This window comes from Petaurus breviceps, unplaced genomic scaffold (assembly GCF_028583685.1).
Source record: "Petaurus breviceps papuanus isolate PSGF00001 unplaced genomic scaffold, PetGlider_PUasm1.0 90895, whole genome shotgun sequence".
In the NCBI taxonomy this organism is placed as follows: Eukaryota; Metazoa; Chordata; class Mammalia; order Diprotodontia; family Petauridae; genus Petaurus; species Petaurus breviceps.
In genome coordinates this window covers 29,859,625-29,876,496 of record NW_027187372.1, presented here as the reverse complement: position 1 = coordinate 29,876,496, position 16,872 = coordinate 29,859,625, and the positions used below count along the sequence as shown (strand labels likewise).

The 16,872-nt window shown below is 47.4% G+C and overlaps 1 protein-coding gene across 2 annotated transcripts in view; it reads left to right on the top strand.

The window, feature by feature from the left end:
- The first annotated feature begins 529 nt into the window (after window positions 1-529).
- ETNK2 (ethanolamine kinase 2) overlaps window positions 530-16,872 on the top strand; it is a 30,384-nt gene continuing 14,041 nt past the window's right edge. For both annotated transcript variants that reach the window (XM_069074645.1, XM_069074646.1), the window contains exons 1-5: window positions 530-1,210; window positions 4,061-4,320; window positions 8,640-8,762; window positions 13,140-13,282; window positions 14,448-14,531. In XM_069074645.1, the coding sequence (XP_068930746.1) occupies window positions 941-1,210; window positions 4,061-4,320; window positions 8,640-8,762; window positions 13,140-13,282; window positions 14,448-14,531 (880 nt within the window). In that variant the 5' untranslated portion in view covers window positions 530-940. The remainder of the gene's footprint in view (window positions 1,211-4,060; window positions 4,321-8,639; window positions 8,763-13,139; window positions 13,283-14,447; window positions 14,532-16,872) is intronic.

Genomic DNA, 16,872 nt, shown 5'->3' with positions numbered 1-16,872 from the left:
GGAGTGGCAAGGGGTTCTAAGGCAGGAAGCTTTGGGCATGGCTTTGGAGGTGCGATGACTCTGCCAGGCGGGCTAGAAAAGGAGAGGAGGATGTCTAAGGTTGAGGGGGGGAGTGGCACTCATACTGGGTTCAAGAAGTTCAGAGTGAAGTTTCCCCTAGGAAAGGGACTCATTCTTGGGCAGAAATCTGCAGGGCAAGTTTAAGCTGACCTGACTGCCAGCCGGAAGCTCATTCTCCCGCCCTGGCCCAGGAGTCCCCCGGCTTCGTTCTACTATCCGCGCCCCGGCAGCTAGATGCTGAAGCTGCCCGGGATTTACACGGAGGGAGCCAGGACCAGTCCTCCCCAAGTAGAGAAGTAACTCCCCCCTGCAGGGCCAAAACATGGGAATCCAGGCAAGGCCGGAGAATTCTTGGAATCAGGGGACCCTCCGCGGGGAGGGGCGGGGAGAGGAGGGAGGAGGTGGAGCGGGGGTGGGGCGGAGAAGGCCGGACAGTGCATGCCCCTCCCCCAACCTGACCAACCCTCTAGGGGGGCGTAAGGGGAGCCGGGGGAGGAAGCGGAGGGAGGGGGACTCACTCCTCCTCCCTGAGCTCCAGGTTTCTGCTGCTAGAAGCCCGCTGCAAACCCAGTGAGACCATCCACCATCACGGCAGCTTTCTTCTGGCAGCGGGGGCGGGCGCTTCCTCGACTTCACTCCCCCTGGCCCCTGGTCCCCGGCCCATGCCTCCGGCTCGTGATGTCACAATCCCACCCGGACCGAGCGTTCCACTCCGGCTCCCAGTTGTCCAGCTGGGAAAAAGGAGATTGCTCAGGGGAAGCTCGCTCGTGAGTCATGGACTTCTCCTGGCTCCTCCTCTACCACTCCCACTCCCTCGCTGGCCCCCCCCACAAGGGCTAGCGTTCGCTCCTCGGGCTCCGAGGGGGTGGGGCTGCTGGGAATGGCTGTTCGCCCTTCTCCTCCTCTGCCCGGCTCCCTATTTTACCTGAAGAGGCAAAGATCTTGCCCACAGTGCACATGGGGCATGGAGGAGAAGACAGCGGCGCAGTCGGGGGCCAGCGGAGCCAGCTGGGAGCTGCCAGGGCCCCGGAGGATATCTGCGGTCCAGTACTTCAATACTGCAGTGGACCAAAATCACATCCTTCCCGGAGCCCTCCGGCTCATCCAGGAGCTGCGCCCGCACTGGAAGCCCGAGCAAGTTAAGACCAAGGTACGCGGGCGAAGGAAGGTGCAGGCTGGGCGGTGGAGGGGCAGAGCGAATCCGAGAGGGTCGGGGGTGGGGTGGAGTCCCCCAACCCCTTTCTTCCGCCCCCCCCCCCCCACTCCCCAAGCCACCCGGGGAGGGAGAAGCAACACGTTTCTGGGGATGAAGAGGCTGGAGAGGGGACTGGGGGCTGATCCGGAGAGGAGGCGGGGATGCTGCTGCCTGTGTGTGTCGGAGCTACTCGAGAGCTTCTCTGCAGGAGGCATGGAGTGGGAGGTGGTTGATTTTTTTTTTTTCATTTTGGTTGGGGGACAGAGGAAATACAGGGTTCGCTCCAATTTCACTCTCTCTCTCTCTCTCTCTCTCTCTCTCTCTCTCTCTCTCTCTCTCGCACACGCACACATACACACACACCACGCCCCCTCTTGCTTGTTTCTGCCATGCTCTGTAGGAGAGGGTTCCACTGCCTGGGGATGCCACCCTTACTCGATGGTATCTGGTGTACCTGTTATATATACCGGATATAGAGGGCTAACTTCTTTTTGGGAACCCCAATTGCACTCCCTAAACCCATAGTCTTTGCCATCCAAAGACCATAGTCCCGGGGTTCTTGCCTTGTAACCAGCAGTAGAGATTCCTAGCTGTACCCCCTGGGCAAGAGACACGGTCTCCCTAAGATTAGGTTCGCTTCACCAACCTTCTGACTTGTAAGCAAAGTCACATGCAAGGAGAGGAGTGGAAGGTATAGGGAGGAGCCCCCAACAGGGTATAGGATGTCTCTTACCCAAGATTCTCCAGCTGACACATCTTTTCTCCAGAAAAAAAGACATCACCTGTGTGCACACACCCCATTACACCCCAGGGCCTGCTCATTGAGAGGAGAACATCCAGTCTTCCTTAAGAGGAATGTTAAAGACTGCGTCCCTCCGACTTCTTTCATAAGAATGGCCGAACACTCTGTACCAGTGGTTATGTGAGAACATTGATCAAGGAGTGGAAGGTGGGTAGAGGAGTCAACCATAGCCCCCAACAGAGCATATAATGACTCCTACCCAGGTAGAACTATACTGACTCTTTAGCCGACATATCTTTTCTCCAGGAAAGGGCATCACCAGGATACATACACCCCATTCCACTTGAGGGTCTGCTTGTTGAGAAGAGAATGTTTCATCTTCCCTGTAGGAATATTAAAGGCTGAGTCCCTCTGACTTGTTTCATAGGATTGTAGGACACTGTTCCAGTGGTTATGTTGAAACATTGACCAACGATTGGAAGCTGCGAAGAAGGTCCAAGGTGGACTATAAAAAGTGACATTTCACAATGGGGAGAACTTCTGTGTGTCCCTGCACATTTGATATGTACAAGGGAGGACTCATTTAGAGGAAATAGGCAATATACATGTAGTAGAAAGAACAGTTGACCTGGTTGGGTTCTTCTAGCCCTAACTCTACCATTAACTATGTGGCCTTAGGCCAATAACAATGTCTCTGAGCCTGTTTCCTCTTCTGTAAAATGAGTAAGTTGCCATGATCTCTTAGGTTTCTTCTAACTCTAAATATTCTTATTCAATGAAGTGTACCTAAATTCTGTGCTATTCTGTGTGTCTTACTTCCCCCTTCATAATCTTGGTGAGATCAGTCCCTGTGGGCCATCTGTGCAACCTTGGGAATAATTGCCTTCTCTCCACCTAAGACAACGTGCAGGTGTCTCATTGATATTCCGATGACATTGCTCCCTGCTTCAGACAACCAGCTGAGTAAAGGGTAATAATAGTATTCTATAGCACTTTAAGGCTGACCCTGAGATTCCCTCCATCAACCTTACGAGGTAGGTAGTACACATATTTTCTCCATTTTACAGATAAGAAAAGTGACACACTCAGGTTAATATCATATAACCAATAAGTGTCAGGGCTGGGATTTGAACGCAAAACTTCTGAGTTCAAGGCTAGCATTCTTTTAGGCCTAGTTGAGAGAGACCCCTGTCTGAAGGGGTTCCTCTTTTCTCCCTCTCCCTACTTTGCTCCCTATTTGTCTTTGAGCTAACTTGAAGGAGGAAATTCAGTTGCAGATAAGGGAGAAGAGTAAGGGCCTAACCTCTACAGCACCCAAAAACTCTCTCCATCCTGAGACCTAAGCTGTGTGGAAGAATCAACTATCACTGAAGATAAAGTGGCCAGTCTGCCATTTTTATAAGCTCAGCCATAGTTGCCTGTCACAGCTGGGGCACTGGAAGAAAAAGCAAAGAGACACTGATTGGGTTGGGGAAAAGTGGAGAGGGCTTTGGAGGGAAGGAAATACCCAATGGATTTTTTGGGACCTCTGGGAGAGTTATAGTAATTAGTCTCCACAGAAGTCCTACTCTGACCCCTCATCATGGCCTGAAGGTGACTCTGGGTTCTCAAAGGCTATGACAGCAGGAAACAAGCTCTGTCAGGTTCTCCTAAGCTGAGAAGGCTTCCAAATATGAGACCCATCATGGGCCATTGTCTATTGTCTGAGGGCTGTCCTAGCTAAGCTAAGAAAGGCTCAATAGAGAAAAAAGGTTGACCACCAGGGAATGGAACATTTTGGCCACAGCACCTCAAAAAACAAAACAAAACAAACAATTTAATGACTACTAAAGCAGGGAGAGGATACAATTCATATCAATTGGAGGGAATACCCATACTGACCAAATCCTGAATCTTTTGGAAAATTTGAAATAGCAATGTCGATATAGACTCTATTCCCATTAGCACATAAATTAACAGTGACTCCAGTGGAACTCTGAATGGGGATATGGGGCTGGAAAATCCAGCAGCCCTTCTCCTCCCATCCCCCTCAGCTCCCCTCCCCCCTTTCCTTAATTGTATAGCGCTTCACTGATGGGATCACTAACAAGCTGGTGGCCTGCTTTGTGGAAGATGACATGAGGGACGCAGTGCTGGTCCGTGTCTATGGGGAGCGCACAGAGCTTCTGGTGGACCGGGAGAATGAGGTCAGGAACTTCCAGCTCCTTCGGGCCCATGGCTGTGCACCCAAACTCTATTGTACCTTCCAAAATGGCTTGTGCTATGAGTTTCTCCCAGGCATGGCTTTGGGGCCCGAGCATATCCTCGAACCCCGGCTCTTCAGGTGAGGTGGGCTCGGGAGTCCAGGGAGAGGTTGGGTAAAATGTGTATTGGTGGTGGGGAACCACTGGACTCAGAGATGGTATATTTATAATACACTTCTGTCTGGTCTCATCTTAGTCCACTGCAGTTGTAAGCTCTTGTCGACTTCTTGGCAGGTTCAGGGATATGGAGGAGAGGAGAGGAATGTGAGGTAGAAATTGACAAAAGAACCCTGGTTTCTTGGGTGTATTTTGTTTGAGTCAATGCAAAGGGCAAGGAATTAGTAGAGGAAGGCTGCATACCAGCCTCAACCTCTAGATTTACCCACATTTCTTTAAAACCTTAGACGTGGCTCACTAATTCAACATCTTCTTTCAGCAAATATTTTATTGAGTGCTTTATAGAGCTAGGCACTATATCCAAATCCCTAAAGTGCTTGGGGTTTCTCTCCCCTCCCTTCCCCTTGCCACTAGCCCAGGTATGTATGGAAATTGGGACCCATCCCAAAACTGGTATGTATCCCAACTGAGCTCTCCCTGTGAAGAGTGATACAACTCTCAAGTGGGCTTCCCTTTGGATCCCTGGGCCTGGGGATTCTACAAGCTGGGCTTTCCTCCACAAAACCCAGATGCCTGTACTTAATTATTTCAAGCCCAGATGTGAGCTACTACTGGGCCAGGGCTTCTATAGAAAGGGGACTCGGAGATGCTCTTAAGCTCCTCCCTACTGTTCTATTGAACCCAACACTAAAAGCCAAGCTGGGAAAGGTAGCAAAGGAAGAATCTGAGTTCTCCACAATGCACAGCCAGCTGACCTTCACCCAAAGAGGTGGTGAGAATAGCCTACTAAGGTAAACCATCAGGCATTGCTAAGAGGCAGTATGGTCTAGTGGTTTTAGAATCTGGGTTCTAATTCCAGTTTTGCACCTCCCATAGTGTCGAGTCCCTCCTTCCACTCTCTTGCCCCCTTCTGGGCAGTCTCTTTCTCTCTCTGGCTCTTAGTTTCCTTAGTAAAATGAAGGTGTTAATCTCCAAAGTTCCTTCAGTCTCTAAATTCTGACCATCATTCCTAGATCCATTGGGGGATGGGTTCTGGGGCAACAAAATCTATTCAATCTGGAGATCTAGTCTTGGGAGCTCCTGGGGTCTTGAGTGAGAGGGAGGACTGGGGAGATGTGGGAACAAGTGCAGACTAAGAGACATACACTCTGCCAAACAACTGAGTGAACTGAGAAAACAGAAGACACGTGGAAGGGGCTTCCCTACCCTCTCCTTTGGGGAGGACACCTCTGTGAGGGAACTGATCATCATAGGGTACTGGAGAATTGCAAATGTGTGAAAAGAATTTCTTTAGAAAATCACCCATGAGGGAGCCAGTGAAAGTTGCTTTCACCTCTTCAACCTCACCCCAGCCTTAAAGTTGAGGGCTAAGAACAGGAGGGTCTGACGGGCACATGGGAATAGGGAGTATAGTAATTCCTGAACCTGGCCCTCATTCATGCCCCAGCCCTATTCAATTATGCTGGGGCTGGGGTGGGGGTGGGGGGTGGCAGAAAGCTGCCGAGAGCCTTTTCCTTGCATCCCTCCCAGCTGTGTATCTGGAACTCAAGCATTGCAGAAACTTACCACTCCCACCCCCACCTGGGAAGACAATTGCCGTCTGTCATCCCTGATGGGAGAGATTACAGTTGTCAGAAAGGCTAGAGAAGGGATTTAGGTTAGCTAGCAGGAAGAACTTTCCTCTTTGAGAGAGGCAGAAAATCACACAAGGAGGGGCAGGTCAGTGCTAGTCAGGACCAGCTAGGCCTCCTCCTTCCAGGATTTTTCCCCAGAGACACCTGTCTGGGTCAGGGTGGATCCACCTGCCTAGAGGCAGGAGAAGAAAGAGAATGACCCCCAAAAGTGCTGGTCACCTGGGGAGACTTCTTTCTCTGCTTGCCCAGGCTTTACAGCTCCAAAAATGCTGAGTGCAGATGTCACGCTCATTGCTATTCCAGACAAGAGCCCCATTGATATTCAAGGAAACGCTCTGTGTAGAATCTTCCTCTGGGAAGGGAGATGGGGAAGAGCTGTGTTTTCAGGTCTGTTCCTCTGGCCCTGTGGGAGAGGAGCCCTGGCCCAGCTTTTCTCCTCCCACCCTGAGGCCTCCCTCTCAAGCCCTCAAGCTGGCCTTGATCTCTCAAACCCTCCATGGCCACCTCTCCCGCCCCTACCTTTTCTGCTGTATGAAGGGAGAAATGGTGGGGGAGGGGGCAGCAGAGGTGGTCGTCTCCCCCTCAGAATACCCAGGGTTGTCCCTTTGCCTCTGGGGGGCACTGTCAGCCCTGCCTCTTCCTGGAGCCAGGCACAGAGCGGGAGGTGGAGTGGGGGGGGCCAAGAGAACAACATGGTAACAAGGTTTCAGACAGCAAATGCCTTTGTTGTGCTCAGCCCGTGATTATTATCCAAGCAACAGGCAAAGGCAGAAAAGCAGAATGTTGGAGGCTTGAGGGGTGGGGGGTGGGGTGGGGGGAAGTGAAATGATGGAGGGGGAGGGGCCCCAGAGCTGCAGGGAGAGCATGGTGGTACCCAAAGGGATCCTAACTGTCTGGCAGGGCCCCAGGCTTTAGGGTGGGAAGCCTTCCCCCCCACTCCCCTCCAGCTCTTCCCTGCAGCCCTCTCTCTCTCCGGACCTTGGACCAAATCCATAATAGAGCTTGAAATAAGAACGTGGGCTTGTTGTGTGTCCTTGGCGCCCTGATGCCAACATCAACTCCCTTTGGCCGAGGAGAGGCTGCCTTGGGCCTACCTCCCTGCCTTGGCCAGGCTGATAAGAGGCGGGCACTTCCTGCCGGGTACCCCTCCCTTGGAATGAAGCATGCGCGTAGATTACCCTGAGAAGGCTGGGCAGGAGGAATATTCCCCCGATGCCAAGTCCCCTCTCCAGCCTCCCCCCTCACCCACTTATTGCCCGTTCTGTTATTATGTGAGGCTGGACAGAGAGTCATTATCATAATAATATTTCACATTTATGTAGAGCCTACAAAGCATTAGTCATATTTAGGTATGTATATATATATATATATATATATATATATATAAAACACTTTACATATGTTATCTCATCGGATTCTCATGACTAGCCCATGGGCAAAGTGGCTGTCATTATTACGTACAGAAGAGAAACTAAAGCTCTAACCCAAGTCCCCTGCCTTCAGATCTGGTGCTTAGAGGCAGACTTGTGTCTGGGGCCTGACCACATGGGCAGTGCCCACCAATGACTACTGTCACTATGTTACAGAAGAGGAAACTGAGACCCAGAGAGACAAAGTGACAAGGGGGCATGCAGCTATTAAATATGTGACCTGGGACTTGGATCTAGCTCTTCTGTTCCCTAAATCTAGCATTCCTTTTACTGTGCCAAGATAGTAATAAGAATGAGTGCTTACTGTGTGCCAGGAACTATTGCTAAGTGCTTTACAAATATTATCTCATTTGATTTTTACAAGAACTCTGAGATGTAGGTGCTAGTCCATTTGACAAATGAGGAAACAAGAGGCAGAGAATAAGGGACTTGCCCATGGTCATGAAGCTAGTAAGTGTCTGAGGCTGGATTCAAAGTCAGTTGGAGTCAATTCCTGAATCCAGATCTGGTGATCTATCCAACTGCCTGCTATATGGCATTGGGCAAGTAAGTCATTTAGCCTTGCTGAAATTAATTTTCCCATATGTAAAATGGCGTTAATGATAATTAAACCACCAACCTCCCAGGGTTGTCATGAGAAACAAAGTTTACAAACCTTAAGATAACATTAATAATATTTAATAACATTAAATAAGTAATTTAAACTCTGTTTTTATGCGTCCAAATCTAGTGATTTTCTGGTACACCATCCTGGTTGCCATGAGGTGAGGTGGTGAGAGAAGAATGGTGAAAAGAGTAGAAAAGAGTTACTGAATGACAAAAAAAATTACTGCCCCGAAGGTCCTGGCCCATCAGCTCCTGGTATTAGAGCTGGAAGGGATTTAGAGATTATTCAGTCCAACCCCTTCATTTTATAGCTGAAAAAACTGAGGCACCCAAAGGGTACTCAGTTTGCCATTAAATTGTGCATCTAAAGATTCCTTCCTCTTTCCAACTTTGGAAATGAAATCATAACCTCAAGCCTGAAGGTTCCATTTTGTTCTTCTGTCTTGCAAAAGTTCAGGGTCCTCCTGTTCCAAATAGCAAGTGGGTGGTCCTCCCTAAGCCTTTTCTCTTTTTGGTTCAGAAGGCAATGGGGTGGGATGGGGAGGAGTGGCATGGGGGTATCTGAGTGTGAAAAACCTCCATGGTGACCCTCGTATTTGTGCTTTACCATAGGCTGATTGCCTGGGAAATGGCAAAAATCCACGCCATCCATGCCAACGGCTGTCTGCCCAAACCGGGCCTGTGGTCCAAAATGTACAGATATTTCACTCTTGTCAAGGAATCTTTCAACTCCAGGTAAAAAAAGGAGCTGCGGTCAGAAACCCCTGAACTCCTGTTCCCAAGTTAGGTCTGGTTTAGACTCCTTACCCTTAGTGGACTTGGGAAATTAGAGCCTAAAACCCAAAAGAAAGACATCCCTGGACCATTGATCCAGAGCTGGCAGGGTCCTGAGCCCCAAGAGTGTTAGGTGATTTGTTTCAGGTAATGGAGGTAGGTAGTAAAGTCTCAGAAATGAGGTGCTAACTCTCATTTCCAGCTATTTTTCACACCCCTCCTTTGAATTCAGAGGCTATTTATTTGTCTTTTGCTAGGGGTGAGCTGGTCAGAGACCAAGTTCATGTCGAATTCTTGATCGACTGACAGCCTAAATCTTTTTTGATTTCTAGAACACTTTTATGTTCCAAGGTTTTTCACCCCTGTCTGATGAAATGCTTTCTGGCCTCATGCCTTCTGAGCAAGATTAAGAAGGTCAGGAAAGGGATCTCCTATTTTACCCAAGAGGAAGCAGAATTTGAGAAGATTTGGTTAATGGACTTGTCCAAGGTCCCTTACACAAGGAGTTAGTGCTTGAACCCAGGTCTCCTGATGGGCATTTCCCTCCGCTGATCACCTAGACTATATAGTGGGGATGAAACAGGATTGGGATCCTTCAGCCAACAAATCTATTCCCTTCCCTTTAGAATTTATCTACCTGCACTGGCTGATCATCCATTCTACCTCCAGGCTCTAGACCCTGCCCATCTCAGACAGATGACTAACTCTCTTCTCCTTTCCCCTCTCTAGGGAAGGAAGTGCCACTATCCATCTGCCATATCCCACTCTCCTTAAGGGTCCTTCAGTTTTTTAAATCCTTCCCTAATTTTCTCTAATCCATAACCCTGAGGCTCCTACTAATCCCCCCAAACCTTGTTCTTTCATCCCTGCCTTTCTACCATCTGCAGAGAAAGGATGAAATGGTCTTCCTTTTCCTCCAAGACAATAGCCTTCTCTTTTGTCTCTTTCCACTTTCACATAGTTAAGGCTTATGAAGCACTTTCCTTGCAATAACCCTGTGAATTAGATAGTACAAATGCTATTATCTCTATTTTACAGATGAGGAAACAGAGGGCCAAAGAGATGAAATATCTTAATAGCCCATGGTCACACAGCTTGCAAGTGATAGAGACTGGATTCTGAACCAGTTCTCTCAGGTCAATCTATCTAGGTCCAGCTCTTCCCCCCCACTGTCTATATTACCTCTCATGATAGCTCCCTGTCCAGTCAGTGTGAGCTCAGGCTCTTTGACCCAAAGGGACAAGAGAGAGATGGGGGGAAAGGATTATTCTAGTTAGAGAAAGAATCATTAATGCCATTCCTACTGTGACTTTTTCCCAGCCTTCAACCAAGGGTGACTTTATCCAGATCATCCCACTTAATCATTAACAAGCACTTATTTAGGGACATTTAGTGTTGGGTGACCTTGAAATGTCACTGATGGAACAATCCTAGCCTCCTTCTCTCTTCTCTTGTCCTTATATGTCTTCTATTTCAAATGTCTTTCATCCTGTTAATGGGGCGCTGAAAGAGCCCTTTCCCACCTTCCCCAATGACCAGAAAAGAAGAATGATGATAGCAAATGTTCAAAGTTGTGCTTAAACTTTTGCAAAGAGCTTTTATTCTTGGAACTGTAGAATGTCAATATTGACACAGAACTTGGAGATCATTTAGCGCCCCCCTTCTGGAAATTTTAGAATGCAGTCCAGAGAGGTAAAAATAAAATGAGGAGCTTGAATTTTATTCTGGATGCAGTGAAGAACCCTTCGATCAGAAGAGTTACCTGATCAAAGTGGTGATGTAGGAAGACTAATTTGGCCTTCGTGTGTAGGACAGATTGGAGGGAATGAGAGACTGGAAGCAGGAAAACTAGCCAAGAGGCTGTTTAGTAGCTCAGAAGAGAACAGGTATCAAAGGTCTGAGTTCATTTCAATTCAACAAGCATTAATTAAGTCTCTTCTATGATTAAGGCATTTAGCTGGATGCCCTGTGGGATACAGGGATAGAAAATGATATAGGCCCCCCTTCTGAAGAATTAGTAGGGGGAGGGGGACAAGTACACAAATAATTATGATGCAGGGGAGATCAAGACAAGGGCAAAGGGGAGGGCCAGGCAGCCAGGCAGTAGAATTGAGCTAGAGAGGTGACAGTGGATTTATGGGCAGGAAGGGACTAATTTGAGAAACATCTCAGAACTAGAATAAACACAATGTAGCTACTGGTTGATGGGAGTGGGGAGGGCAAAGGGAAGGTGATTTGACTTGAATTTTTGAACCAATGTGGTTGGGAAGAATAGTGATTCTGTTAATAAAAACTTAAGAATTCAGGGGGAGGCGCTTGCCCAGGAATGTGGTGAAGTTTGGCTTTTGACAGGGTGCATACAGGCAGGGATCAGCTCATCCATGGGAGAATCCATCCATTGTAGGGACAGAGGCCCCTTTCCTCTGCAGCTTCCTTCACTTTGGGTTCAAAGGTGAAAACAGTTCTTATGACCTTGAGGTTCCCTTTGGAATATCTCCAGTTCTGTGTGCAGGGGGAGTGCCAAGAGCTTTATCACCTTTTGTAGCTTCTTTCTCTCTTCTGCCCCTCTCAACCCTCCCCCTGGCTGCAAGAGTAATACTTTTCCACTCATGTGTTATGTGGTGGTGGTGGATACTAAAGTTGCCAATCCTGCAACCCTCAAATAGATGTGAAAAGGTCAAGATGGAAGATGGTAGGCACTTGAGCCAGTGTTTCCAAGTGCTGACCAGAGAGGAGGCAGGGCCAGCTTCCCCAGACCTTCAGTTTCTTCCTTCCATCTTCCTTCCACCAAGTATGTGTGTATGTGTGTTGGGGTGGGGGGCTATAGACCCTGTGATCCTAAAGGCCTTCTATAGTAAGTCTAATGTTCTGGTTCTTAGAAGCCATGTGTCCAGGGCTGGGGGTGGGAGGGTGGGCAGGAAACAATGATGACCTGATATCCCTGGGTACTTGGTCCAGTGACTTACCTCCTGGGGATGTGGCATCCTCAAAAAGTCATTGTACTCTAGAGGGAGTCCAGAAAATCAGGTTTCTAAATCTTCCCTCTCTTTCTTGTGCTGAACTGCCTTGGAAGATGAAACACAAATAAACAGATCTATGAATCAAAGAAAGACCGTGTTTAGCCTCACTTACCCAAGCCTCCTCCCCTTCACTGATTGGTTCACTCTGAACTTTACTGGGATTGGGCCAAATGTTTTACACTGTACACAAACCAATGTGCTTTTCTAGGAGCCAGAGTCCAGACCATCCAGCCCATTCAAACCCAACCCAATCTCAAAATGATCTTAGGCAAACAGGAAGGAACTGTTCTAGGTTATTTATGAAATTGACCCACTGCATCCATCAGACCTAAGATAACCTAACTGGCATCATTATCCCTGTATCCCAAGAAGTGTTTAAGGATGGTTGTTTGGGTCTCTGTTGTCTGTTGGGTTAAATGACATCCAACGTCCATTTCAACTCTAGCATGATTGAATATTCAACAAATTCAATTCAATTGAACAGACATTTATTAATGACCTATCTTCAAGGCACTGTGAATAGGCGCTGGGGATAAAAAGAATAAAAGATGATAGGGTCTCTGTCCTTAAGGAGGTCTTATCCTGCTTGGAAGGAATATGGCAAGTGCATAGAAACACATATATGATCTGGCTAAAGAGAAATTCAGAATGCTCTAGGAGAATTTGAGATGAGAGAAGACACTTTCATCTGGGAGGAAGATGGAAAGCTTCATGGAGCAGGTGGCATCTAAGCTGAGTCATTAAGGGAGAGAGAAGGAAAAGATATACTGAGAAACAGGCTCCTTTTGCCTCATGACTGGTCCATTTAGGACTAGACTTTAGCAGTGTTTCTTTTTCACTGGCAGAAGACTGTAGGTTGGGCTAACCCTGCCTCTTAAAGATTTTTCTTCTTAATGTCTTGAGAAATCCTTTTTTTCTTTTTTACCTTGTCACTGTAGTCATTCTGTTCTTGATTTGGGTTTTGAAGGCTTGATCTTTCATTCCTGATTCTTTCCCAGCATATCACATTGCTTGTCCTTCACATAATGTAATTCCTTAGATGTATAGAACCCTTGATTAAACCCAAAATATTTTCCTGTTATACCATTTGATCCTCATAATAGCCCTGTGATATAAGTAGGGGAGTCATTATTACTCCCATTTGACAGATCAGGAGACTGAGGTCCAGGAAGTAAAATGACTTGTCTAAAGGCATACAGCTGGTGGCTGGTAGGGATGGGACTAGAGCTCAGACCTCTGGGGGCTTGGTGCTATTTTCATCCCTTACTGTACTTTCCTGACCCTCCCTCACACCTGACCTCACATCCTGTTGAATTAGCCTTTCTCAGAGCATACCCAGTGTGGAGGTCCTTGAGCAGGAAATGACCTGGTTGAAGGAGCACCTTTCCCAGCTGGATTCTCCCATAGTATTTTGCCATAATGACCTGCTTTGCAAGAACATCATCTATAATGAAAAGAAAGGTGGGCGACTCTCCTTTTGTTTTTGGGGTGGGGAGGATCGTTGGAAGGAGGCAGAGGCGACTTGGTAGCAGGGACTTGGGAAAGGGTGACTTGCCACAGAAGTGAAAGCAAGAGCCAGCATGCTCTCTCTGTCTCCTTCTGTTCTATATCTTGACACATTTTCTTCCTCTCTATTTCCCTTTCCAACTCCCCTTCCCCCTATTGGCCCTTTCTCTCACCCCCTGTCATCCTTCTCCCCTACCTTTTTCTTTCCCCTTCCCTTCTCACTCTCCTCCTTTCCCTACTCCTTCTCCCCCTCCCTCTCCCTCTTAGTCCACAAAGGATCTTAAGAAAATGGGTTGGGGGTGGGTAGCTGGCACAGTGAATAGAGCACTGGCCCTGGAGTCAGGAGGACCTGAGTTCAAATACGGCCTCAGACACTTAACACAAAAAACTAGCCCTGTGACCTTGGGCAAGTCACTTAACCCCAATTGCTCTACCTTCCCCCTTCCAAAAAGCAGAAAAAAAAAGGAAATGGGTTGGACTTGATGTCTCTTGAGGTCCCTTCTGATCTTGAAGTGCTCTAATTTTAAGGTCATCTTATCCATTCCCCTGCCTCCAAGCATATACTTCCAGACCTCTAGAGAAAGAATCCCTCACTTTCCTAATACATACCCTCCTCGTAAGGATGGAGTTTATTTCTGATCTTAATCATGCTGAGTGCTTTTTTTAAAAGTGGGGAATGTTAGGGGGAACATAGAGAGTCATAAACCTAGGGCTGGAAGGAACATCAGAGGCAATCAAATACAACCCTTTCCTTTTATAGGTGAGGAAACAGAGACACAAGGGAAGTCAGTAATTTGCTCAAGGTCACATAGGTAGTAAGCATCAGGGGCAGGATTTGAATTCAGATCCTCCAACTCTGGATTTCTTCATGTGAAGGAAGGGAATTATGGATCTAGAGAGAAAAGAAGAAATGGGCCTGGAATGCTTGCTAAAGGGGCCAGTGGAGGGGATAGGGGAGCTAGAGGACAGGGCAAGAGTCGAATCAGTGTGTAAAGACCATGACACCCCCCCCCCCAAGCTGGGGCCCAGGTGTGTAGCAACACCCACTCAGAGCATTTTGTAAAGATCTTCTTGCCCCTTCCTGATCCTCATCACTCCTCCTCTTTTACCCCCTTTGCAGGTCATGTCAGATTCATAGACTATGAATATGCTGGCTACAACTACCAAGCCTTCGACATTGGCAATCACTTCAATGAGTTTGCAGGTAAGTGAGCAACCAACCAATGTAGAGTCTGTCAGAACCAGGACTCAGGGTAGGTAAGAAAGGCAGCTGCCTAGAGTGTAGCATGAAATGGGGGGTGGGGGCAGGAAAGTGGGGGTGGACAATGAGAAACACTTTTTCAGTATGACTTTAAATATTTTATGCCATAAAACATATCTCAGTGGCATTTAGGTTTTTATTTTGTGCTAAATCAAAGTACGTTGTTATAGTGAAAGTGAAAAGCTTCCTGTAAACAATCTCACAGGGAGGGATGGAGATACAAAAATGCCTTGGTCCAGAGCTATTGACTGCTCTATCATTTATTCCCTGTCCAGAGTCCTCCCTCTATGCAAAGCCCAACAATGCACCTTTAGAGTCCTGGCCCCCTCCCTCCCCACTCTGACTAGAAAGGCTCAATTCCTGTCCTCAGGGAGTTACCAGTACAATGAGGGATACAGGACACTCATCCGGGGTACAGATACAGACAGAGAAACAATGAGGTATAAGTTCTCAGTGGTGCACCAGAGGGAATTGTGTCTGGTTTTTGGTCCAGCAGGTTAAGGAAGGCTTTCTGAAGGAGCAGACTTCTTGTTTCGTGTGTGTGTGTGTGTGTGTGTGTGTGTGTGTGTGTATGTATGTGGGTGGGGGGGGGCGTGTTTTTAAAGTGTGCCTCTCATCACTTGCTGTCTTGAGATCAATCTATAGGCCTGTCACCAAGAATAAATTGAGTTCAGCCCCTGGGGACTTGGTCACTATAGTTGTCATTTGCCTCAATTTGAGCCCTCAGTATCCTAAGAGATCTTGAGCCTCATGGAGCCATGGGCAGTGGAGGGCCTGTGCCAGAGGATGCCCCAGGGTGCCCACGGTATGAGAGGTCCTACCCATCTGGGGACTTGGAGACCTAAGTGTTTGTTTCACAAGTGAGGTATCATCTTGATATGCCTCTGGGCCTGTTACTGAATGAGAACAGTTAAACACAGGTCTTCATGAATCTGGCCAGAATCAGCCCATTAGTCCTCCAGCTCCCCAGTGTTTGCAATGATGAGCTATGGAAATGGACTTCATTGCTCTAACAGCCTCACTATACTCAGTCAACAAGCATTTATTAAGCCTTTACTATATTCCAGGGAATGAGCACTGGGGACACATACACAAAAAGCAAAGACAGTCCCTGCCTTCAAGGAATGTACATTCTTTTTTTTTTTCCTGCTTTTTTTTTGGAGGGGGTTAAGTGACTTGCCCAAGGTCACATGGCTAGTTTTTGTATTAAGTGTCTGAGGCTGGATTTGAACTCAGGTCCTCCTGACTCCAGGGCTGGTCCTCTATTCACTGCATCACCAGCCGATGAACGTACATTCTAATAGGAGAGACAACATGTAAATAACCAGATACATGTAAGATATATACATAGCAAGTGAAAGGTAATGTGTACCCTATCTTATTTGGCTTATTTGCTATTTAAATTTTTTAACATCATTTTTTAAAATTTTGAGTCCCCAGTTGCCTCCCTCCAGCCTCATTGAGAAGGCAAGCACCGTGATGAGCAGTAGACATCTGTGCAAAGAGATTGCTCGAGCTACTTCTCGCCATCTCTCATCCTTAGCTACTTCTCACCATCTCTCATCCTTAGCTACTTCAGCCTTCCCCCTTCATTAACTATCATTCCCTTTGAACCTTCACTATCAGGTTACTAATAAATTCTTTTCCTTCTCCTGAGATGTGTCTTTACATCATGATAGTGGTCATGACCCCGGACACTGCAAGGCCCTGCATCCCTCTCCAGTACTAGGTACCCATCCCATCCCGTCCCTTGACACAATGAGCCAAGAGGAAGAGGCAGCAGTATGTCCCTTAGCCACCGTTACTCAGCAACCTCTCTTCCATTAAGGTTCATTTCCTTTGTCTCTATCACCCTGTATTAAGGCCTTGTTGCAGTCATTTCCCTGGCTCTTTTTGCCTCCAATCAATCAAGCAAGCAAGCAAGCTTATATTAAGCCCTCACTATTCCAGCGTTAGACTCTAGAGATTCAAAGTTCCTGTTCTCAAGAAACTTGCATTCCATCAAGAGAGACTGTATACATGTATACATGTACACACACACTCAAACACACACACACCCCATGTACTCTCCATTCTCAAGGAGAGCACTACTTTTTTACTCTAATCCTTGCCTTCATGTTTAGAGACTTCACTGTACACAGCAATATTACTTCAAAAGTCCTGATTTTCTAGTTTATCAATTTACTTAACTCCCTTGACCTACAGCGTCATTTCGCTACCCACTGGAATAGTCACATCTTGGATCTCACCATCACCTCAAGCTCTCCTACCTCCACTGAAACTC